At 45.8% G+C, this 22,420-nt stretch overlaps 1 protein-coding gene across 4 annotated transcripts in view; it reads right to left on the reverse strand.

Annotated features, from left to right (window-relative positions):
- Nucleotides 1–1,114: 1,114 nt before the first annotated feature.
- Nucleotides 1,115–22,420, reverse strand: part of TNN (tenascin N) — a 54,687-nt gene continuing 33,381 nt past the window's right edge. For all 4 annotated transcript variants that reach the window (XM_045026500.1, XM_045026497.1, XM_045026498.1 and 1 more), the window contains 7 exons: nt 11,782–11,912; nt 10,827–10,959; nt 9,678–9,829; nt 7,666–7,762; nt 6,394–6,561; nt 5,169–5,332; nt 1,115–3,679 (listed from right to left, as the gene is read on the reverse strand). In XM_045026500.1, coding sequence (XP_044882435.1) covers nt 3,533–3,679; nt 5,169–5,332; nt 6,394–6,561; nt 7,666–7,762; nt 9,678–9,829; nt 10,827–10,959; nt 11,782–11,912 — 992 coding nt within the window. In that variant the 3' untranslated portion in view covers nt 1,115–3,532. The remainder of the gene's footprint in view (nt 3,680–5,168; nt 5,333–6,393; nt 6,562–7,665; nt 7,763–9,677; nt 9,830–10,826; nt 10,960–11,781; nt 11,913–22,420) is intronic.

Below are 22,420 nucleotides of genomic sequence, written 5' to 3' on the forward strand. Positions count from 1 at the left end.
GATGTTTTGGGGTTCAGGAGCTGGGATCTTGAAGCCCAGGCTCAAGCCAGAAGGTCTACACTGCAATTTTTAGCCCTGTAAGCCTGAGTCAGCTGACACAGGCCTTGAGACTCAGAGCCATGGTGGGGTTTGTCACAGTGTAGATGTACCCTAGTAGTCTTAGAATATCAGGGTTGGAAGGGACCTCGGGAGGTCATCTAGTCCAACCCCCTCCCTGCTTAAAGCAGGACTAACCCCCAGACAGACTTTTACTTGAGTTCCCTAAATGGCGCCTTCAGGGATTAAACTCACAACCCTAGATTTAACAAGTCAATGCTCAAACCACTGAGCTATCCCTCCCCACAACTTGGATTGCTTCACAGCCTTCAGACATTAAGCCAGTGATTATCCCACACACGTTCCTCATCCTCTTCTGGGAACAGACACCAGGGGCCCAAGCCAACTGCAATGGTTTAAAAATCACGACTGAGACCCCCCCAAAATTCTGTGTTTATTGTGATTATATTGTGGCTTTGGCCTGGCTTTTGATATTTGAAACCCTCCCCCTGCCCATTCGCAGTGTGTGAGACAATTCATGTTGCCCATTCTCCCTGACTCATTGAGGTGAGTTGTCCCCTGCTGCAGGAGCTCTCACCCCCACATCCGTCCCTCCCCGGCCCAGCAGCTAATTCTGCCCCCCAGCCCCAAATGAATCCCATCCCCACATTAGTTGTGGTCCCTGCCCCCAGTTCTGCCCCCCAGCCTCACCTTTGTTCCTCCTGTAGACCCTGGGCTTCTTCACCCCCCGCATTCTAAACTGGGCGTGGGGCTGCCGCAGGTCCCCCTCACCCCCTTCCCAGGCTGGGTGTTGTGGGGAGGGGCAGAAGAACTATCCCCTCTTGCTTGGCGGGGGGATGGGGGAGGAAAGAAAAGGGGCCCAAAAGTGGGTGTGTGTCAAGGCCCAAGCAACATAAAGGCACCATAGTGTAAATGAGAATCATACCCCTTGTGTTCTCATTTACACCAGAGCAAAGTAGGTGTGAAAGGCTCCCAGTAGGGCAAGATTTTTGTTTAGAAGTGTCTTTATTGGTCATGTTTAAGGAGCTCCGTGTGGTCTGTGAATGATTTATGAGTCCTAGGCATTCTTTCTATGTAAGAACCATTTCAATTCAGCATTATGAACTAGAAAGAGACACCGATACACAGGATGCTCATGTTCCAACTGGCACAGCTGATTAACCCTTTGGGATAGTGATTGAATGTGACTGGCTCCCACCAGTCTTGGTGAGCTGGTTCTTCCCCCTGTTGGCTGCATCATGTGCTCCAGGATCTGAGCTTTTCTTCACAAGCAAATGATGTCGCACCCTTAAGACTGTGAAGAAAAACTTCACCTTGTGAACTGGTTGTAAACCCACGCAGTGCTGCCTATCTTAATCTGCTGGAAACAACAGGTCAAAAAATAGCGTGAACTACCCTTGTTCATGTCAATGTGCTAATTCTGGGGCCTAATGGTGACCATTTAAATGTCACCATTGTAATTATTTCAGCGCTGATGAAAAGGATGCAAGGAAAGAGAGGGACAGTCAGGCCAGGTCTACACTACAGACCTATATTGGTATAACTATGAAGCACAGGGGTGTGAAAAATCCACAACCTTGAGCAGTACAGTTAAACTGACTTAGCGCTGTCTACACGGGAGGTTTTGTCAACAGGAGAGTTTCTCCCATCAACTCAGCTACCACCTCTCGGGAAGGAGGATTAACTACACCGACAGGAGATGCCTCCTGTCAGCACAGGAGTGTCTTCACTTAAGTGCTACAGCGATACAGCTACACTAGTGCTGTATGTGAAGACAAGCCTCATCCTGTGAAAATTTTTCAGAGTCACCTGTGAGTGGCATCTTATTTTGGCATCGTGAGCAGACAGAGCTTAGGATAGTTCAACCACCTTTTTCTGCCCCTCCACCTCTTTATGAAGCCTGTGTAGGAGCTTGTGAACATGCATATACTGTACTCCTTCCTAGGCATTTGTTTTGGTTGGAAGACACCAGCTTTCCAAAGGTTACAATTAAATTATACAGAAGGATTTTAGCATAAAGAGACATGGAGCTGGAATTAGAGGACCCAAGACAACAGAGTTTAAACCAGCGTTGATTAACTTTACCAGCAGTTTAACAGAAAGCATTTCATGATGCTCAATGCCTGTACTGGTGAGACTGTACCTTTAAGAGTAGAGAACGTTCTGCATCCAGCACTAAGAGGTGAAGGAAGAGGAGACAGGTACTGCATGGACCAAGGAGAGAGAGGGATGAGTGAAGAGATTTCTCTCCTGTGAAGAATTAACTGTTGTATTCAAAATAATATTTAGTACTTAATTATCTTCAAAACGCTTTGCCAGCATTAACTAAGTAACACGCAAAACACCCCTCTGAAGTAGGTTGGTGACTATTATTCTCCCCATCTTGCAGATCAGAACACTGAGGCAGAGGGCTTAAATGAGTTGTCCGAGGTCACCAAGAGAATCCTATTCAGAGAACTCAGGTGCTCTCAGCCATTCTGATGTTGATGCCATCTGACAACAAATCCCCTATTGGTACATATTCCTCATTCCAGTCCTCAGGGGAGTGCAACAAATAAACCTGAACTCAGGGGCCTCATAACCAGTGGCTTTAAAGTGACACTGTTAGGTTTAATTTAGATGGGAAATGTAGGTTATTATAAAAAAGCTTATACAAAAACGTAAAACTAGGTGAAATGTTCCCATGTTGTTTTTAAAATTCCAAAAGAAGCAGTGTTTGAAAACCAAATCTTTCCCCACAGCGTAGACAACCCAAGGACTGTGGCATTGTGCTAGCACATGAGGATCTGAAAGAGAAAGTGACTAGAGGCTGATTATTAATAAAAGTGAAGCGCAATGGCCTCTTTTCATCATCCAAGCTGGCAACCGGGAGAAGAAAAACACAGCAAAAACAGAAGCAAGTAAACTAGACTCTTAAAATTATCAACCCATGGGGTTATTTCCAACACAGATGAGGGTGCATTTTAACTTGATGCATTTTAACTTGACAAGATGATGCATTTTAACTTCACAATGCCCCCTTGAGGCCTGAGAAGTTACAGTAGTAGCAGCTGGTAGCAATATCTAGTAGTGAAGGGCATTTGCAAATATGGGGGTCAGCAACTTGGGTTGTGGGAAGCAGCAGCATGAGTTTAAACCTTGCTTGTAAGGTTCATAATGATCAGGGAAAATAGGTCACCTGTGTGCATTGGACCAGTCAGGTCCTTGTCGAGTTCAGCCAATCAGGAGAGCTGTAAATGTTAGTATTTGCCATCAGTCCCCTCCCACTCTGTGACTGGTGACTTTTGTCAATAGTCTCCAAATGCTTAAAGTAGGCTGGGTTGTGAACCCAGAGAGCTCTGAGCAGGGGCTGAAGCAGGCTGGGCATTGGTTACATAAGTATTGGAACAAGCTGTTCAAATCCTTATACTTTGTTACAAAACAATGGAATTCCATTGTCAGGAATTGACAAGCTCGGCCCTGCTTGGAGGCCATTTTAGGCCCTGGTTGTCTTCCTCTTCCCTGCCTGAGACCTTTTTTTCCTCCCCAGGATTGGTTCATTGTTGGATGATTGAGGACGGATCTTCATTTCAGTGTAAGGGATGGAGAACAAATGGCCTTTCCATGGCTCCCAGTTGACCCCCTGGAAAGAGAACAGGGAATTCCCTTTATTAAGCATGTAAACCCTGGGGCGGGGGACTGGGATACTAGAATACATAACTCAGATATTGTGAGGGTTGTTATTTATTTGGATTTCTACCATAATAAGAAGAGGGAGTCCCTAACAGCCTTCTGGACACCCCTAACACAAGTTAATATATATTAAGTTGGGCACCTACCAGGATTGAACCCCCTACATGCATAACACATACAGAGACCTGTGTAAATAGATATATTTTGTGTCATGCCCTGACACCAACAGACCGGGACTATTTCAGACAAGTTTCTGAGAGGGAGCCCATTTCTGAGCGGAGGTTCCCCTTGTGGAGCGTGTTATACTGCCAACCACCACCCCCTTTGTAAATTAGGAAGTTCCAATTCAAACGTTCCTGCCCATTTGCAACTGTAGCAGCATGGCATAAGAGAGAGGTGGTTTCTCAAGGTGTGTCTACACTTCAGCTGGGAGGTGTGATTCCCAGGCCCCAGACAGACTCATGCTAGCTCTGCTTGAGCTAGCAAGCTAAAAATAGCAGTGGGGGCGTTGCAGCACCGGTAGATGCTGAGGCTGGCCGCCAGAGTCCAAGCCCGCCTGCCCCAGCCCCTGCCCCCAGTCCAATCTCAGGTGCCTAGTCCAAGCCACCGCCCATGCCACAATGCCCACCCTGCTTCAGTGTAGACATACCCTCAAGTAGCAAGGTCCCATGCCATCTGTGCCTTTATAGGTTAAAAGTGCCACTTTGACTTCAATCCTGAAACCAATGAGCAGCCAGCACAGAGCATGGGGCAGCAGTGACATGTGTTGCTACCACCTAATTAGGTGGGCCCCTGGCCTGAGCATCACATATACAGCGCTTTTCATATGCAACTTGTCTGAGAAAATGCCCCAGCCTTTTACCTCTAGAGACAAGGGTTCAAATCCTGGCTTAGAACACGAGAGAGGTTCCACTACTCATGCTGTCCTTGCTGTCTGGATACACACAGGATTCCAGTCTCCCATGGCTGTCAATCCAGCACCTTTCAGCACCACTAAATTCACTGTTCAGTACTGTGATCAGCTAGCTAGTGGCAGTGTGTCTGCAGCTGTGCTTCAAAGGATGGAACTGGAATCACTCAGTGTGCATGTGTCTGTCTGTCTCATAGGCCCTATACCGATTACTATAAATGGACACTTGTTTAGTTCAAGCAGTAGGCTGTGCTGTCTGGGCTGAATGCTGCAAGTTCCATCCCTGCAGTCACTCTGAAGTTACATGTGGCCATGGTGGGTACCCTAGTAACAACTGGGAGGTTCCTGTGCTGCCATGAGTTGATTACAATACACTCTTTTTAAATGGAAGAAATATGCCTGATCTGTAACCATTGGATGAGTCTGGACAGCCCTTCCTGACTGAGGCACCATCTGAGCTGTCCAGCATCACCCATGTCCCTGAAGCTGGTGAGAAGAAGCACACATGCTGCAGAACCCTGGCACTTGCCTCACTGTGCTTGTTTTCTCCATATTTGCCATTGAGGTTAGCTAAGTGGCAGTTCTTGTACCACCAGGCGCCATGGTGCGACCTCGCACAGTTGCTCAGAGCCACATCGTTGTCCCTGTCCCAGGTGGTAAATTTCCAGCCATTGTGGTAAGTCAGCGCATCCCCTAAAAGAGAGGAGAAGGAGATGTTAGGCACAGCAATCTGGGGGTGCCACTATCAGACTGTTGCGGGGAGGGTGCTAGGAAGGTGCAGTTCCACAAAGTTGGAGATCCCCAGAGGGTGGGAGTGAGGGTTGGAAGGGATGGGGTGGGGTAGGTGGTAAATGGGACAGGTGAGAGGATTGGAAGCCAAGGGCACAGGCATCATCATGGCAAGGAATACCTGTAGTACAGATGGCAAAGGCCATTATATCATCAGGATGGGAAGTAATGCTGGGTGAACTCCCAAGGAGTCTGAATTCCAGTTCAGTTGAGGATCAGGTTGCCATTTCTCCCCACATAACCCTCCTTCTCCCCACCTCCCAATGCTGTCTTCTTTGATTGGGAATGCCCAACAGCCCCTCCAACGTCTTCACAGGCTCATCTGCTGGAACCACTCCCTACTCTGGATTCTTCAGCAGGTGGCCTGCTGGCAGGGGCGGCTCCAGGCACCAGCACAGCAAGCATGTGCCTGGGGCAGCAAGCCACAGTGGGCGGCCTGGCGGTCGCTGTGAGGGTGGCAGTGAGGCAGTCTTTGGCGGCGTTTCTGTGGAAGGTCTGCCGGTCTGCAGCTTTGGCGGCAATTCGGCAGTGGGTACGCCGAAGGCATGGGACTGGCAGATCACCCGCAGAAACGCCACCGAATCCACCTGACTGCCATGCTTGGGGCGGCAAAAAACATAGAGACGCCCCTGCCTGCTGGGCCTGCTCCCCCAATCCAGTCTGAGGACAGTTCCATGGGCCTCCTCCCTCTTCTCTGCCTCTTTATCCAGTGGCAGGTTAGCCACACCTAGTCCCCCACCTTCTCAGGAGATGGCTTGGCGGGCCCACTCCCGAGGTCCAGCCAGAAATACCAATGTATATTTCTCTCCTCAGAGAAGCACCAGGAAGCAACCTGGCTTATGGGACTTCTAATGCATCCCAGTCTATTCCAACCCACATGCTGATGGGGAAACAAGTGTCCCAGATTCCAGTGCTTGCTTCCATTATGTGAGACCGAAGAAGCAAGGATACAAAGCATTCCTTACCGGCAGTGCCTTGGTAATTCCCCACAGAGAGCCTGTACTTATCCTTGCTTGAAGCCACCTGGAAGAAGTCATAGACAGCATAGGCAGAGTCATTGGAGGTTCGCAAATCCACTCGGATCTCATATTGGATGGGAGTACTGCTAGTGAGGTTGTGCAGCTTGTCAAGACCTGGGAGAAGAATCCAAGGTAATTATTCTATAGAGCAGGGGTCGGCAACATTACAGAAGTGCTGTGCCGAGTCTTCATTTATTCACTCTAATTTAAGGTGTCACGTGCCGGTAATACATTTTAACGTTTTTAGAAGGTCTCTTTCTATAAGTCTATAATATATAACTAAACTATTTTGTATGTAAAGTAAATAAGGTTTTTAAAATGTTTAAGAAGCTTCATTTAAAATTAAATTAAAATGCAGAGCCCCCCAGAGCGGTGGCCAGGACCCAGGCAGTGTGAGTGCCACTGAAAATCAGCTCATGTGCCGCCTTCAGCACGTGTGCCATAGGTTGCCTACCCCTGCTATAGAGGGAAAACCAGTATCAAAATTCATTCACTTTCTCTGTTCCAAGGTTTCTTCTTGCCACATTTGTAGTTAAATCAGTGGTTTGCTCCTTCTCATCCCACCTTCTCCCCCTACTTGATCCCGAAGTTACATCATACTGATAAGGATGAGTTTGCACCATTGCTTGTGGCTTCATGGCAGCAGAGAGTGACATCAGAAACACAGGAATCTGATGTCACTGCTAGATCAAGGAGAATAATCCAGACTCTGAAGGAACACTTACTATCTCTAAGCAAATCTAAAGACCCCCAACCACTGTCATATCTAGGGGCTGAATTCACCAATCTAAGCACAGTCAGCTGAAACAGCAGGAAAGGAGACACAGAAAATGACTTGCCAAGTACAGTACTTTTTGTTCTTATTCTTCATGTTTCAGCAAATGCCATGTTCTCCTTTAAATCAGTGCACTAGTATCTTGTGACTCCTCTCCTGGTACAGGATCACAAAACCCTGAACTGAGCCTTTTCTGAGGTATGGAAAACATTGGTTCACGCTGAGTGAAAGCCCGATGAAGTTCAGTGGGCACTGGATTTGATTAATTTGCCTATACACTTCCAAGCAAGAGTAGAAGCAGACAAGCCCAGGGCTGTACCTATAGTATTTCCACCCTGACTGCAGTCCTGAGAAGTTTGCATATTTCAGATAAATGCCAGCCAGCCTCTACAAAGGCTGTCTTTAACTGTCCACCCTTCATCTGTCACATACAGATACAGTACCAAGCCAAAATTCCCCCAGGGGATCTCCAAAGCCTTCGACATAATTCCTCCAGCGCTTGTAGAAATCCAGCTGCCCTGTGTTCCGCCTCTGAAACACCTGCAAAACAAGCACTGCTGCATGAGTCATGAACAATTGGGTAAATTATCCTCATTTTCTGAGTGTGGAATATTCACTAGCAGATGGCAATTTCCTCCCATTTATCCATGATTCCAAACTGTCCACAGAGAAGGGGCATTAATGAGTGTTCAGACTTCAAGCTGTTGGAAAAATGGGATTGGCCAGGTGATTTCACATGCTTTTTTTTTTAACGTTCCCTGATTGGTTAAGCACACAAGCTCTTCCAATGCATACACTTGTGACTGTAAATTTAAATTTTGCTTTCCACAAATGTTTGCCCTGTTATAACTCCAATCACATTCCTGTTTGTGGATAGTGAGGCTAAAAGGAACACAAACCTCCCAAATGTGGTATAAACACCTACATAAACAGGAACTAGCTATACAACAGGACCAACAAGAACTTTTTTTTTTACATGTGAATGAATATTCATGGGAAAGTGTTTGCATTATTCAGCCTTCACTAAAATAAAAAAAAAAGAGAGAGATGAAGATAATCTCACTCTAGTGGCGAATGGGGTCACTGCACAGAGAGACACTCCCAGAATCACACAGTTTTATGCTCCTGCCCAGGGCCGGCTCCAGGCACCAGCTTAGCAAGCAGGTCCTTGGGGCGGCCACTCCGGAGAGGGGCGGCACGTCCAGGTATTCAGTGGCAATTCGGCGGAGGGTCCCTCGCTCCCACTCGGAGCCGGCCCTGCTCCTGCCCTTAGGTCATGGTTTCTGTTATGTGGCCAGCAGTCCACTAGGAACTGGACTCAGGACTGCTTGTTCATTTTACATGAGCCACCATGCAGTTATCAGGTGCTATGGAAATTCAGCCACTAACACCGTTGGCCTGACTGGAATAAAGGATCAACCAGTGAAATACTTTGTATCTCAATGAACCTGACCCAGTCCCCAACCACCACACCTGTGATTGGTGTTTGCCCCACATCAGTCCCAAAAGGGTTAAGGAAGCTGAGAAAGGGCCCGATAGTGAGATAGGTCACATGAGGGGATTAGGCTGGAGAAGCAACTCCTGATTGGAAGATGGAGCTCAGCTGAGCAGGTGTGGGGCTGGGCTGGGCTAATACAAAGCCAGGAAGCTGGCAACAGAAATGGCTGCAGTGAGGAAGTCTGCATCCACCTTCTGTGTATTAGAGAGGGAAGGAGGGAGACCAGGGAAAGAGTGGGACCCAGGCCCTTAGGGAAGGGTGTACCCGGGAGAGAAAAGGGCAGAGAAGAAAGCCTACTGGAGGCAGAGTAGGAAGCATCCCAGGGAGAAAGCAGCAAGGTTGAACACTGAGCAGACTTTGGCTGCGTGTTGCAGGGGCCCTTGACTGGGACCTGAAGTAGTGGGTGGCCCCAGGTTCCCCTACCTGGCACTGACAGAGTGGCAGTGCCTGCACAGCAGGCCTAGTGAGACTTCATACCCCAGATGGGAAAACCACATAATGATCTGGCCAGAGGGCTGTGTCCTGAAGACAAAGCTGCAGCTCCTGAGCAAGGGGTGGGCTGCAGAGTGAGGGAGAGAACAATGGAGAGAGAGACCACAAAAGGAGGAGTTGGACCTGGAAGAGAGCTAATCCCCAGAACAGCCAGGAGGAGGAGCCACCTGCAGTGAGTAGAGCATGCCATGACACCACAACTGGCATCCTCACTGTTCAGTCCTTGGCCTCTGCTGAGACTGCCAGGCATACAGGCAACTATCCCCTTGCCCCTAAAGATGGTACTTCCCAGGCAAGAGTTGAGAAACACTGATGTGGAGGGATACTTCCAGTGCTGCTGCCTATGCCATGCCTGTGCTGGCCATAAACAGAAGATTTCAGTCTCCAGGGATGTCAGTGCAGCATGAGAGTCATTTGATTTTTTTTAAAAGTAAACAGATGTACAAAGACCCCAGCACCACTCACTATCCATCCGCCTCCATCGGTGGTCATGTCACAGTACACCTGCATGGGCCTGCCAGCATCACCATTCAGGTAGATAGTGTACATGCCACTGGTGGCATTCCCATTTTGCTGGGTCTGGCTGCAGTCAGCAGGATATGGGTAGAGGAAGGCAACTGTGGGAACAAGACAGGGAAAAACTCACATCAGCAAGTCTGAAAAGGAAGCTGGAGAGGCGTTCCCAACTGCGCCTCCTAAAGAGGATGTGGTTTGAACAGGGGCACAGGAACAATGACAGCCTTAGGCTTATGGGATCATCTAGAGTCCTGCACCATATGCACAGCCACAGGCACCTTGTCTGCCAGCACAAACCTGGATGCCCTGGGTCCTGCCATGTTCCTCCACCTAAGCTGCATATTAGCTTTACCTGCTGTCTACCTGGTCCAGAAATAGGGTTACTGGAAGCTGCAAGAGGCAGCCTGGTCCTCGAGAGGGTCTCAGGGAAAGGGATTTTTCTGGGGATAGTGAAGTCATAGATGTGTAGTAAGTACTGGCTCTCAATGTAGAGGGAGCTCACTAACCTCTCCCCACTTGCACTATTTATCCACAATGGGCAATGCCTTTGTGACCTTCCCCAGTAGAACAAACTCCTGCATCACATTGGCATGAAAGGCACCTTAACAGGATGCCATTTTGATGCAAGTTTCCTGGACCCTGTTAGTGAATTTGGGCACCTTTTGAATGCCACAAGCAGTGCTTGCAAGATATGAGTTGCCCCCATGCTACTGGGATGATGCAAGCAGATCCAGAGTTGGTGATCGACTTCCCTACCTCTAATCAGCTTTTCAGAATCAGTCTATCTTCTATACTCAACTAGTAGGCTCTGTAGCAACATCATCCAGACAGATCTGAATCTCCATATAAGCCATCCCACTGTGTCACCTCATGCTCTTCCCCCATTGCCTCTCCAACCTGCCATGCAGCCTGGCCCAGGGCACTGGACTGGAAGTCAGGAGATCTGTGTTCTATTCCCAACTCACTGACTTACTGAAGGACCTTTGACAAGTCATTTAATCTCTCTGGGCCTCTGTAAAGTGGAACCATCACCACTAACCTTTAACTGTGAAATGCTACAGATGAGATGTTCTAAGTATTATTAGTGCCAAGCCCTACCTGTCAAGAAGGTGTTGGCTGCCTTTCTGCTCTGGCGGTCTCCCTTAAAGGCCACCACATAGACTGTGTACCTCACTCCTTGTCCCAGGCCTTCCAGTATGAACCTTTGCTCATTAGGACCCAGTTGCACTTCCTGCCAAAAAATGGAAAGATAGTCTAAAGATCTGCCCAGCTCCATAGTCTGCGTCATCTATTCCCAGCCATACTGCTTCCATTCTCTCCATGCTTTTGGAGATGAGCAGGGCACAGTCAGAAGAATGCAGGTAGCAGGGTGTACCCTGTAAATAGCTCAGTGGTTTGAGCATTGGCCTGCTAAACCCAGGGTTGTGAGTTCAATCCTTGAGGGGGCCACTTAGGAATCTAAGGCAAAAATTTGTCCTGCTAGTGAAGGCAGGGGGCTGGACTCAATGACCTTTCAAGGTCCCTTCCAGTTCTAGGAGATTGGTATATCTCCAATTATTACCTTTAGGGCCATCTGCATATTAGTGGGTAGGTTGAGGATTCCCTGTCCCTGGAATGAGGATTTGGGGGAAAGAGTGAACTTGCAAAGACCCTACAGACAACTGTATCCACAGGGAATAGACCATATGCACAATCGTGAATGAGATACCTCACGTGCAAGGTGCCCTCTGACATGTATAAACACATTGGAAAAGCAAAGTTAAAAACACATCCCTGCCCCCAACATCAAGGCTAGTTACAATGGAACTCTTCTATTGTGTGAAGGATCTACCCAACCCACAACACCCAGCAGCAGTCACAGTGGTATGTGCCGCCTAGTAGGGCACCAGCTCCTCCCAAGTGTAATTAAGATGGAATATTCCACTCTCCGAGGCACTTCTAAGGTTCTGCATGTATTCCTGATAATGGGATCTGATTGGCTAAACCCAACATCCCATGTGCACTTTAAACTGGGGCAGTTTGTAACAAGAAGGAATTGAAGAGCTCACAGTACCTTGCTGGTGCCATCTGGAGCCTGGTAGGTCAGAGTGTAGCCACTGATCTGTGCAGCAGGCGGTGTCCAGGTAACTACACCACTGGACTGTGTCACATCTGATACATGGAGGTTCTTGGGAGGGTCAATTTCTATTTCAAACAAAAACCAGGGAACAGAATCAAACTCTCTGATTGTACAAGTACCTCTGAGAAGAAGCAACCCATAGAGTGAATCTTCAGCATTTAATTTAATAATAATAGGAGATATATCAATCTCCTAGAACTGGAAAGGACCATGAAAGGTCATTGAGTCCAGCCCCCTGCCTTCACTAGCAGGACCAAGTACTGATTTTTGCCCCAGATCCCTAAGTGGCCTGCCTCAAGGATTGAACTCACAACCCTGGGTTTAGCAGGCCAATGCTCAAACCACTGAGCTATCCCCCTCCCCCTGTAGGGCATGGAGGCATAGAGCTTTTAGTTTCCAGTATTATTAACTGGGACTCTACAACTACAGAAACTATATTTCATGGTTAACAAGGATGAATGTGTGAAGTACATTAGCAATGTGTTGAGGCCCAGAACTGAGATGGTAAAGACTGCTGCAAATCAGGCTTCAGATGCACTGGCACAGGAGCTGAAATGGAAATAGCATGGGGTGTTGTAGGTCAAATATGAGGTGGCACTCTGGACTGAAATAGCATAGGGTAATACCGGGTGAAGACAGGATCACATTGGCAGAGTTGGGAGGGCATCCAGAGCCAGAATAGCTGATGATCTGAATTTGTGTTCACTGGCAGAACTACATGGAATAAGCTCACACAATATGTGCCTGAACCTGGAGGCAAAACCAAGCTCATCTTCAGCCAGTGTTACTTGTCCCACATGTTTATCATCACCAAAATACACCCCCCCTTTCCTTAAAAACGAGCTAACCAGCCTGAAAGCAAATATCTATTTCTCACTTCTGAAGACTGAGGAGTTAAGGGTCGGTGGAAGAGATTGGGGCGTAGGTGCTCTAGCCTAGCTGTCATGGCTGGGCGGGTGGCCACCAGTCAAGGATATCCATGAGGCAGAATCAGCAAGCAGGGATCAAAGTAATCACTAGAGCCAAGATTGATAAGGAAGGGTCAGGGTCAGAGTCAGCCCAGGGTCAGAGACCCGAGATTGAATGTAGCTATCAGGCTGAAATCAGGTGGCAAGAGTCAGGCTGGGGCTGGAGGCCCGAGCTCAGAGATTGTTACAAGACTGGAATCAGGAGACCAGAGTAAGGCTCAAAGTCAGGCTGGGGTCAGAGACTGGAGATCAGAAAGCGAGGTGAGGTCCGGAGTCACAGCAGGCCAGAGATCAGTGTGGTAGTCCAGACAACTTCCTGGGGCACCCTCTAGGATTAAATAGTCAACATGGGCCAATCAGAAGGCCGCAGGGTGCTGTTGCTCTGGATCCTTTGGGTGGTACTTCCTGCAGTGTCTAATCTCCACAGTGCCCCTTGAATGTGGCTCTGTATGGCCACCTCCTGGTGATGTGAGAATGGGCTCCACAAACCCAGATTCTAGTCCCACAGATCCTTATAGTCATAGTGCAGACATATGAATTAAGATGGGCCTTCTCTTTCTCCAGAGGTAAACACTGCAACACACTTGGGGTTCTCCTCCTCAAACCTGGGGGTTTTGCATTAACAATCTCTAACCACATAACCCATCCATGGCAAAGCGGCTCCCTTTGCAGGCACCAGAAACATTTTATTTTAATATGTTTGCTTACTTTAACAATTTACAAGTACAAAATAACCCACATCTCTATGGTTCTGGTCTCTGGTATTTTGTGTGATCCAGACCGCCTCCACTAACAGCAAAGACTAAGCCATACATTCAACTATCTGTGTGGTGGTTTCCTGAGTGTGAAGAGCAAGCTGGCTTTATTTTTAACCAATACCTTTTCACAGCGATCATAAATAGCCTCTGATATTGTTCTATACTGGACATACAAGCATAAAGGGTATGAGGCATCCTTTACGACCAGGGTGGTTTCTGACGCTTGTTCCATAGAATGATCCCCTCCTAGCTCCTGAGAGAATGTTTCAATAACAGAAGCAAAGGCAGCCGCTGAAGAATCCGTCCCAGTTTTCACATAATGCTTGGTGCATTCTGGGATAGGGCTCTTTGGAAACCTGTCATTAACTTCACAAAGACCTTCATCCATTCGGTCCCTCCCTGCTTCAATCTGAGGGTGTCAGGTGGGCAGTGCTGGTATTCAGGAAAGAGCACTAACTATTGACATGGGAGCCTATGCACACGCGTGCACACACACACACACACACACACTTGCTTACGTAAGGCAGAACTATTGACACAGGACCCTATGCACACATGCATACACACACACATACATCCTCATGTATGGCAGAATTATTGACACAGGAGCCTATGCACGCGCATATATGCACACATACACACACACGTATGGCAGAACGTCATGAAGCTTGCAGAGATACTCAGCTCAATTCCCTGCTCCACAACAGGCTTCTTGTGTAACCTGGGGCAAGTCACTTACTCTCTGTGCCTTAGTTCCCCATCCATCAATGGGGCTGCTCTCCCTCACAGGGTCTTGTGAGGCTAGATAAATCCATTAAAGACTGTGAAGCACTCAGATACTAGAGTAATGGCGGCCATATAAGTACCTAAGTTTGACAGATGGAAAGAGTGGAGCAACAGTGGCTTGAACACAGGGTTGGGAGGCAGGAACACCTTCATTTTCTTATGTTTAGAGAGTTTTTTTAATAGAAACGGAGAGAAGATATCTACACAGACAAAGATCCCTTATCAGGTGAGAGAGGAGGGAACTAGTACATCAAAGCGCACATAAGGAACTATTAACGGTGAATGAAACACCATATATTTAATTAATGGGAATAACAGCTCATTGAAGTAACTATTTACAGAACTCCCGGGGTTTTATTATGCATGGAAGCGAAATCCTCTCAGATTAGTACTATGGAAGCTTAGACAGCAGAGGGAGCTGTACGGTATTGGAATCCACTGTCCTATTCCAGTGATACTGCTGTCAGCATTACCCATGCTCTCCCAATCCACAGTGCTACTGTTAAGGGTCTGAGCTGCAGGGGGCTGTTACAACTTGGACACCAACAAAAAACTGCATCTTGGCCTAAAAACTTTCCATACAAGGTCTCTGCTACGAGCGTATTATTTTAATCATTGGGAATACACAGCTGTTGTCTTGAGTAAGATTTTAAAGGTATTAGCAGAGCAGGTCGAGAATTTTCTGGCATTGGAAAAAAAATGCCATTTTGTTGAAATTGACATGCTTTGCGAGAATGTATCAATTTCGACGAAATTTTATTTAGGAAAAAATTCAAAATGTTTTGATTTTTCATTTTGAATTTTTTAAAACAAATGTGCAGCACTGGGGGAAAGCCGAAAGCCGACACATGCGGTGCAGTATGTGGTTTGGAGAGAGACATCCCTTAGGGGAGGATCTATTAATGGAGATTCTCTATGTCCTTAAGAGTAAGGAGAAGAAGATGGAAGATGATAAAATACAGGAAGGATCGGATGAGAAACAGTCAAATGGAAAAAAGTCCCATTCAATTACATCATGTAATGACAGACAGCTAAAAAGTGACAAGTTTTTAAAGTGCTTATATATCAATGCTAGGATTCTAAATAATAAGATGGGCGAACTAGAGTGCCTCATATTAAATGAATATATTGATATAATAGGCATCACAGAAACTTGGTGGAATGAGGATAATCAATGGAACACAGTAATACCAGGATACAAAATATATCAGAAGGACAGAACAGGACATGCTGGTGGGGGAGTGGTACTATATGTGAAAGAAAGCATAAAATCAAATCAAGTAAAGATCTTAAATGAACCAAACTGTACCATAGATATGGATAGTAATTCCATGATCTAATAATAAGAATATAGCAGTAGGGATATGTCACCAACCACCTGACCAGGACGGTGATGGTGACTGTGAAATGCTCAGGGAGATTAGATAGGCTATTAAAATAAAAAACTCAGTAATAATGGGGGATTTCTACTATCCCCTGGGTATAGCTCAGGACAGAATTCATAGGTAAAGTTTCTTGACACCTTAAATGACTGCTTCTTGGAGTAGCTAGTCTTGGAACCCACAAGAGGAGAGGCAATTCTTGATTTAGACCGAAGTGGAGCACAAGATCTGGTCCAAGAGGTGAATCTAGCTGGACCGCTTGGTAATAGTGACCATAATATAATTACATTTAACATCCCTGTGGTGGGGAAAACACCACAGCAGCCCAACATTGTAGCATTTAATTTCAGAAAGGGGGACTATACAAAAATGAGGAGGTTAGTTAAACAGAAATTAAAAGCAGCAAAGAGTCCTGTGGCACCTTATAGACTAACAGACGTTTTGGAGCATGAGCTTTCGTGGGTGAATACCCACTTCGTCGGCTGCATCTTGACAGAATACCCACTTCCTCAGATGCACTTGACAGAAATTAAAAGATACAGCGCAAAAAGTGAAATCCCTGCCAGCTGCATGGAAACTTTTTAAAGACACCATAATAGAGGCTCAACTTAAATGTATACCCCCAAATTAAAAAATATAGTAAGAAAACCAAAAAAGTGCCACCGTGATTAAACAACAAAGTAAAAGATGCAATGAGAGACAAAAAGGCATCCTTTAAAAAGTGGAAGTTAAATCCTAGTGAGGAAAATAGAAAGGAGCATAAACTCTGGCAAATGAAGTGTAAAAATATAATTAGGAAGGCCAAAAAAGAATTTGAAGAACAGCTAGCCAGAGACTCAAAAAGTAATAGCAAAAAATAATTTAAGTACATCAGAAGCAGGAAGTCTGCTAACCAACCAGTGGGGCCACTGGATGATTGAGATGCTAAAGGAGCACTCAAGGACGATAAGGCCATTGCTGAGAAACTAAATGAATTCTTTGCATTGGTTTTCATGGCTGAGGATGTGAGGGAGATTCCCAAACCTGAGCCATTCTTTTTAGGTGACAAATCTGAGGAACTGTCCCAGATTGAGGTGTCATTAGAGGACGTTTTGGAACAAATTGATAAAATTAAACAGTAATAAGTCACCAGGACTAGATGGTATTCACCCAAGAATTCTGAAGGAACTCAAATGTGAAATTGCAGAACTACTAACTGTAGTCTGTAACCTATCATTTAAATCAGCTTCTGTACCAAATGACTGGAGGATAGCTAATGTGATGTCAATTTTAAAAAAGGGCTCTAGAGGTGATCCTGGCAATTACAGGCCAGTAAGCCTGACTTCAGTACCAGGCAATCTGGTGGAAACTAGGGTGGGTGGAAGAGAGATAGCTCAGTGGTTTGAGCATTGGCCTGCTAAACCCAGGGTTGTGAATTCAATCCTTGAGGGGGCCATTTAGGGATCTGGGGCAACAATCTGTCTGGAGATTAATCCTGCTTTGAGCAGGGGATTGGACTAGATGATCTCCTGAAGCCCCTTCTAACCTGGATATTCTATGATTCTATAGTAAAGAACAAAATTGTCAGACACATAGATGAACATAATTTGTTGGGGAAGAGTCAACATGGCCTTTGTAAAAGGAAATCATTTCTCATCAATCTACTAGAATTCTTTGAGGGGGTCAACAAGCATGTGGACAAGGGGGATCCAGTGGATATCATGTACTTAGATTTTCAGAAAGCCTTTGACAAGGTCCCTCATCAAAGGCTCTGAAGCAAAGTAAGCTGTCATGAGATAGATAGGAAGGTCCTCTCATGGATTGGTAACTGGTTAAAAGATAGGAAACAAAGGTAGGTGTGATGGGTTGGACATCTCCTCCCCCTATCCAGGATGCCACCTTGATGTACTGGGGTTTCACTGAGCCCTCCTGCTCCACTAGCCTGGGTTCCCTCTCCCTGTTTTGCTGAATCAGGCTTTCTGGCCTCTGACAGCACACACACACACAGTTGTAATTGTTACTTAGTCAATATTCCTAACTTTTGATACAGACATGATACTTGCATACAAATTGGATAATCACATTCAGTAAATCATAACCTTTCCAGTGATACCTTACAAGACCCATCTTGCATAAAATATATATCTTAGTTATGCCATATTTATATTATAAGCATATTTCTATAAAGAATATGGAGCATCACATAACAGTAGGAATAAATGGTCAGTTTTCAGAATGATGAGAAGTAAATAGTAGTGTCCCCCAGGGGTCTGTACTGGGACCAGTACTATTCAACATATTTATAAATTATCTGGAAAAAGGGGTAAACAGTGAGGTGGCAAAATTTGCAGATGATACAAAATTGCTCAAGATAGTTAAGTCCCAGACAGACTGTGAAGAGCTACAAAAGGATCTCTCAAAACTGGGTGACTGGGGAACAAAATGGCAGATGAAATTCAATGTTGATAAATGCAAAGTAATGCACATTGGAAAACATAATCCCAACTATACATATAAAATGATGGGGTCTAAATTAGCTGTTACCACTCAAGAAAGAGATATTGGATTCATTGTGGATACTTCTCTGAAAACATCCACCCAATGTGCAGTGGCACTCAAAAAACAAACAGAACGTTGAGTATCATTAAGAAAGAGATAGATAATAAAACAGAAAATATCAGATTGCTTCTATATAAATCCATGGCACACCCACATCTTGAATACTGTGTGCAGATGTGGTTGCCTCATCTCAGAAAAGATATATGGGAATTGGAAAAGGTTCAGAAATGGGCAACAAAAATTATTAGGGGTATGGAACAGCTTCCGTATGAGGAGAGAGAGATAAGACTGGGACTTTTCACATTTAAAGATGATTTTTCGACCATTTGGGCTCTGCCTTCTGCGAGCTCTTTTCTCCTCTGCTAAGCTCGGCGGCTTCCTCTCATAACTCCAGAGACCTTTAAGTTTTTGTTTCCAGAGGCTGCAGTCCTGAGTGTGACCTTCCCAGTTGTCCACATCCATGTCCATTTCGTTGAGGTCTCGCTTGCCCACATCTTTGAAACTCAATATTAGGAGTCCTTTAGGTCTTTTTCCAGATGCCAGTTCGTCATAGAGGATGTCCTTTAGGATGCACCCATCATTCATTCGGCACACACACCCACGCCAAAGGAGGGATCTACGTTTGAGGAGTGTTTGCATGCTGAGTATGCTGGCCCACTTGAGCACCTCCGTGTTGGTGACTATGTTCGTCCAAGAGATTCCAAAGATTTGATGAAGGCAACACATATGAAAGCTGTTGAGCCTCTTTTCCTGATGAGAGTATAAGGTCCATGTCTCGCTCCCATACAAAAGTGTGCTGATAACACACGCACGATACACACAGATCTTTGTGTGTTCTGTCAGTTTGTTGTTTTGCCGTACCCTCCTGTTCAGTCTAGACATTGTTGTGGCAGCTTTTCCAATGCGGATGTTGAGTTCTGTTTCAAGTGAAAGGTTGACTACGATAGTGGATCCCAGGCATGTGAATTTGTTCACCACTTCAAGTTCATAGTTCTTGATCTTGATGGAGGATACTTCCTCAACTCCTTCGCACATTATGTTCGTCTTTTTTAGGCTTATGGTAAGCCCGAAGTCTTGGCAGGCTTTGGAAAAACTGTCCATAAAGTTTTGAAGATGAGCTTCTGTGTGAGTTGTCACTTGTGTCATCAGCAAAGAGCAGATGTTATATAAGGGCCTCCCAAGTCTTGATTTTAGATCCGAGACTTGCAAGATTGAACAGCTTTCCATAAGATATTGTGTGCCAGTAGATTCCCTCAGTTGAGGAACCTTTCAGTAGCAAGAAGATTCCAAACAGAGTTAGGGCAAGTACATGGCCTTGCTTAACTCCACTATGAATCTGGAAAGCATCAGAGACTGAGCCGTTTTATTGAACAATCCCATACATGTTTTCATGGAAGGATCGAATCATACTTAAGAGCTTGGTGGGACGTCCAATCTTTTCTAGAAGCACAAATAGTCCGCTTCTACTGACAAGGTCAGAAGCCTTTGGGAGATTGATGAAGGCTATGTAAAGGGGCTTTTTTTGTTCTCTGCATTTCTCTTGTAGTTGTCTCAGCGAGAAGATCATATTGATAGTAGATCTTTCAGCTCTGAAGCCGCACTGTGATTCAGGATAGATTCTGTCTGCAAGGGTCTGGAGTTTATTCAGGACAACTCGGGCAAAGGCTTTTCCCATAATACTAAGAAGGGAAATGCCATGATAGTTGTTACAGTCGCTCCTGTCATCCTGGTGTTTATAGCGTGACGATGTTGACATCTCTCATTTCTTGTGGTACTTCACCTTCTTTCCAGCACAGGCAGAGCAACTCATGAAGATGTTGCAGTAGAATAGGTTTTCCATATTTTATGACCTCTGATGGTATTGCAGTCTTTTCTGGGGGGCTTTCCATTGGGGAGACCATCTATGGCAAGGCTAAGCTCCTCAACAGTTGGTTCATCATCGAGTTGGTTCATAACAGGCAGGCTTTCAATGGCATTGATGGCTGCGTCTATAACAATATTTTCACAAGAGTAAAGCTCACAGTAGTGTTCTACCCAGCGATCCAGCTGCTTGGTGCAGTCGTTGATTGTTTCCCCTGTTGTTGATTTCAATGGAGCTGTCTTCTTTGAAGTTGCACCCAAGGCTTTCTTGATCCCGTCATTCATGTTTCTGATGTTGCCTGCATCAGCTGCTACTTGGATGCTTTCGCATAAGTGCAGCCAACAGTCATTAGCACAGTGTCGAGGAGTTTGTTGTACCTTGGTTCTTGCCACTCTCAATGCTTGTAAGGTTTTTTCATTTTGGTCTCTCTTGTAGTTGGTTTGGGCTGTGCGTTTGGCCTCTATAACTAGTGTCAACTCATTGGAATATGCGTCAAACCAGTCATTGGTCTTGTTTTCCTTCTTCCCAAAGACTGACAGAGCTGCATTGTAGATTGTGTTCTTCAGTTGCTCCCACTTTAGCTGAGCGCTTGTGGCACAATCACTGGAGTCCAGGGCTTGTTGTAGTATGTTCTTGTATTGCTGTGACTTTTCTTGGTCCGCTATGGCACTGATGTTAATACGAGGACATCCTTTTACTTTAGATCTGTGTATTTTCTTTGGTTTAAGCCTGACCTTGCTGCACACCAGACAGTGGTCTGTGTCACAATCAGCACTTTGATAACTGTGATAATGAGGAAGATGTTAAGGTTGGTATGCCTTGTGATGATAAGATCCAGTTGGTGCCAGTGACCAGGTCTGGGATGTTTCCAAGACACTTTGTGATGCAGCTTTGTCTGGAAGAATGAGTTTGTTACACAGAGGTTGTAATAGGAACAAAATTCTAGCAGTCTCTGACCGTTTCCATTCATCTTACCAGTTCCATGTTGACCAAAACAGGTGGTCCATGCTTCATGATCAGCTCCCACCCTTGCACATATTCGTGTTTCGGAATCCGGCTAGTCGTAGTATTGGTCCTTGATTTCAGAAGACAAGGAGAGTGTTCGGGCATACATACTCACAAGGTTGACTGGGTCCTCAGATGTGAACAAGCATAGTGTCAAAATTCTCTCCATTTGTAGGTGGCTCAATCATCCCCAGAAGTGAGTTCTTGATGGCAAATCCCACTCCGTGCTCTCACGTTTCTTCAGCGCTTTTCCCCTGCCAGAAAAATGTGTAGTCTTTTTCCCTGAGCGATCTGTTTGATGCTAGTCGTGTTTCTTGGAGGGATGCAATATCCACATTGAGTCGCTTCAGCTCATCATTGATCACGGCAATTTTATGTGCATCACTGATCTATTGAAGGTCCTCAAATAATCTGGTTGTCATAGTGCAAACATTCCAGCACCCTATCTTTAAGGATGTTTTCTTTCTTTTACTTGATTTGCCTGGTGTGTTAGTTTCAGTCCACTTGTCAAGTTATAAAACTCTAAGCTCCAAGCACCCATTGAAGCAGGCAGACTGTGGTGGGACGACACCTTATTGTCTGGAGACTGCCCAGTTTTATGGTGAGTTGGAGTTGTCCAGTGAGATACAATGATCTCTCCCACCGTTAGAGACAGCTCCTGGTGCTCAATTCTATGCCAATCGAGGACGAGCTTAGAATATTCTGCCTCCCTTGTTGTGTCGACGCTTGAGGCAAAGCTGGAGTACCTCTCCACAGTGCAAGCCTGGGCAGATGATATGGAGGCCCTGAGTTGCCCATGCATCAGGACCCCCCCTTCTCTTGGCATCACCGGTAAAATCAAGAGGAAAGGAAGAATCAATACATCTGGTCCCTGATTGATTGCAGGAGTTTCCAAAAAGATACTAAGAAGGAGTCTTTGGGACTCCACTCCAGATTTTCTGGCTGAGTTTATTCTCATAGACTTTCATTCTCCTGAATTCACGCAGGGGGCTTTTCTGTCAGGGATTGCTCCCTTAGCCTTAGGCCCTCTCTGTCTACCCACAAGGCAGTGAGTTTGATAAGCCGCAGGTAGTACCATCTACTCTCATTACGATAGCAGGCATAGCCTGACCTGAGTAACTCTGATAAAATATATGGATCCTGGTTCTCCATTGCCTTGTGCAGTCATTTATACCGGTGCTAGGAGGGTGTAAAATGCTACCAAATTCAAAGAGTATCAGGATAAGTTAGATGTCATTTGTGACAGAAATTGCAACCATATGCAATATCTTTGGG

Source organism: Mauremys mutica, chromosome 8, assembly GCF_020497125.1.
Source record: "Mauremys mutica isolate MM-2020 ecotype Southern chromosome 8, ASM2049712v1, whole genome shotgun sequence".
Lineage (NCBI taxonomy): Eukaryota > Metazoa > Chordata > Testudines > Geoemydidae > Mauremys > Mauremys mutica.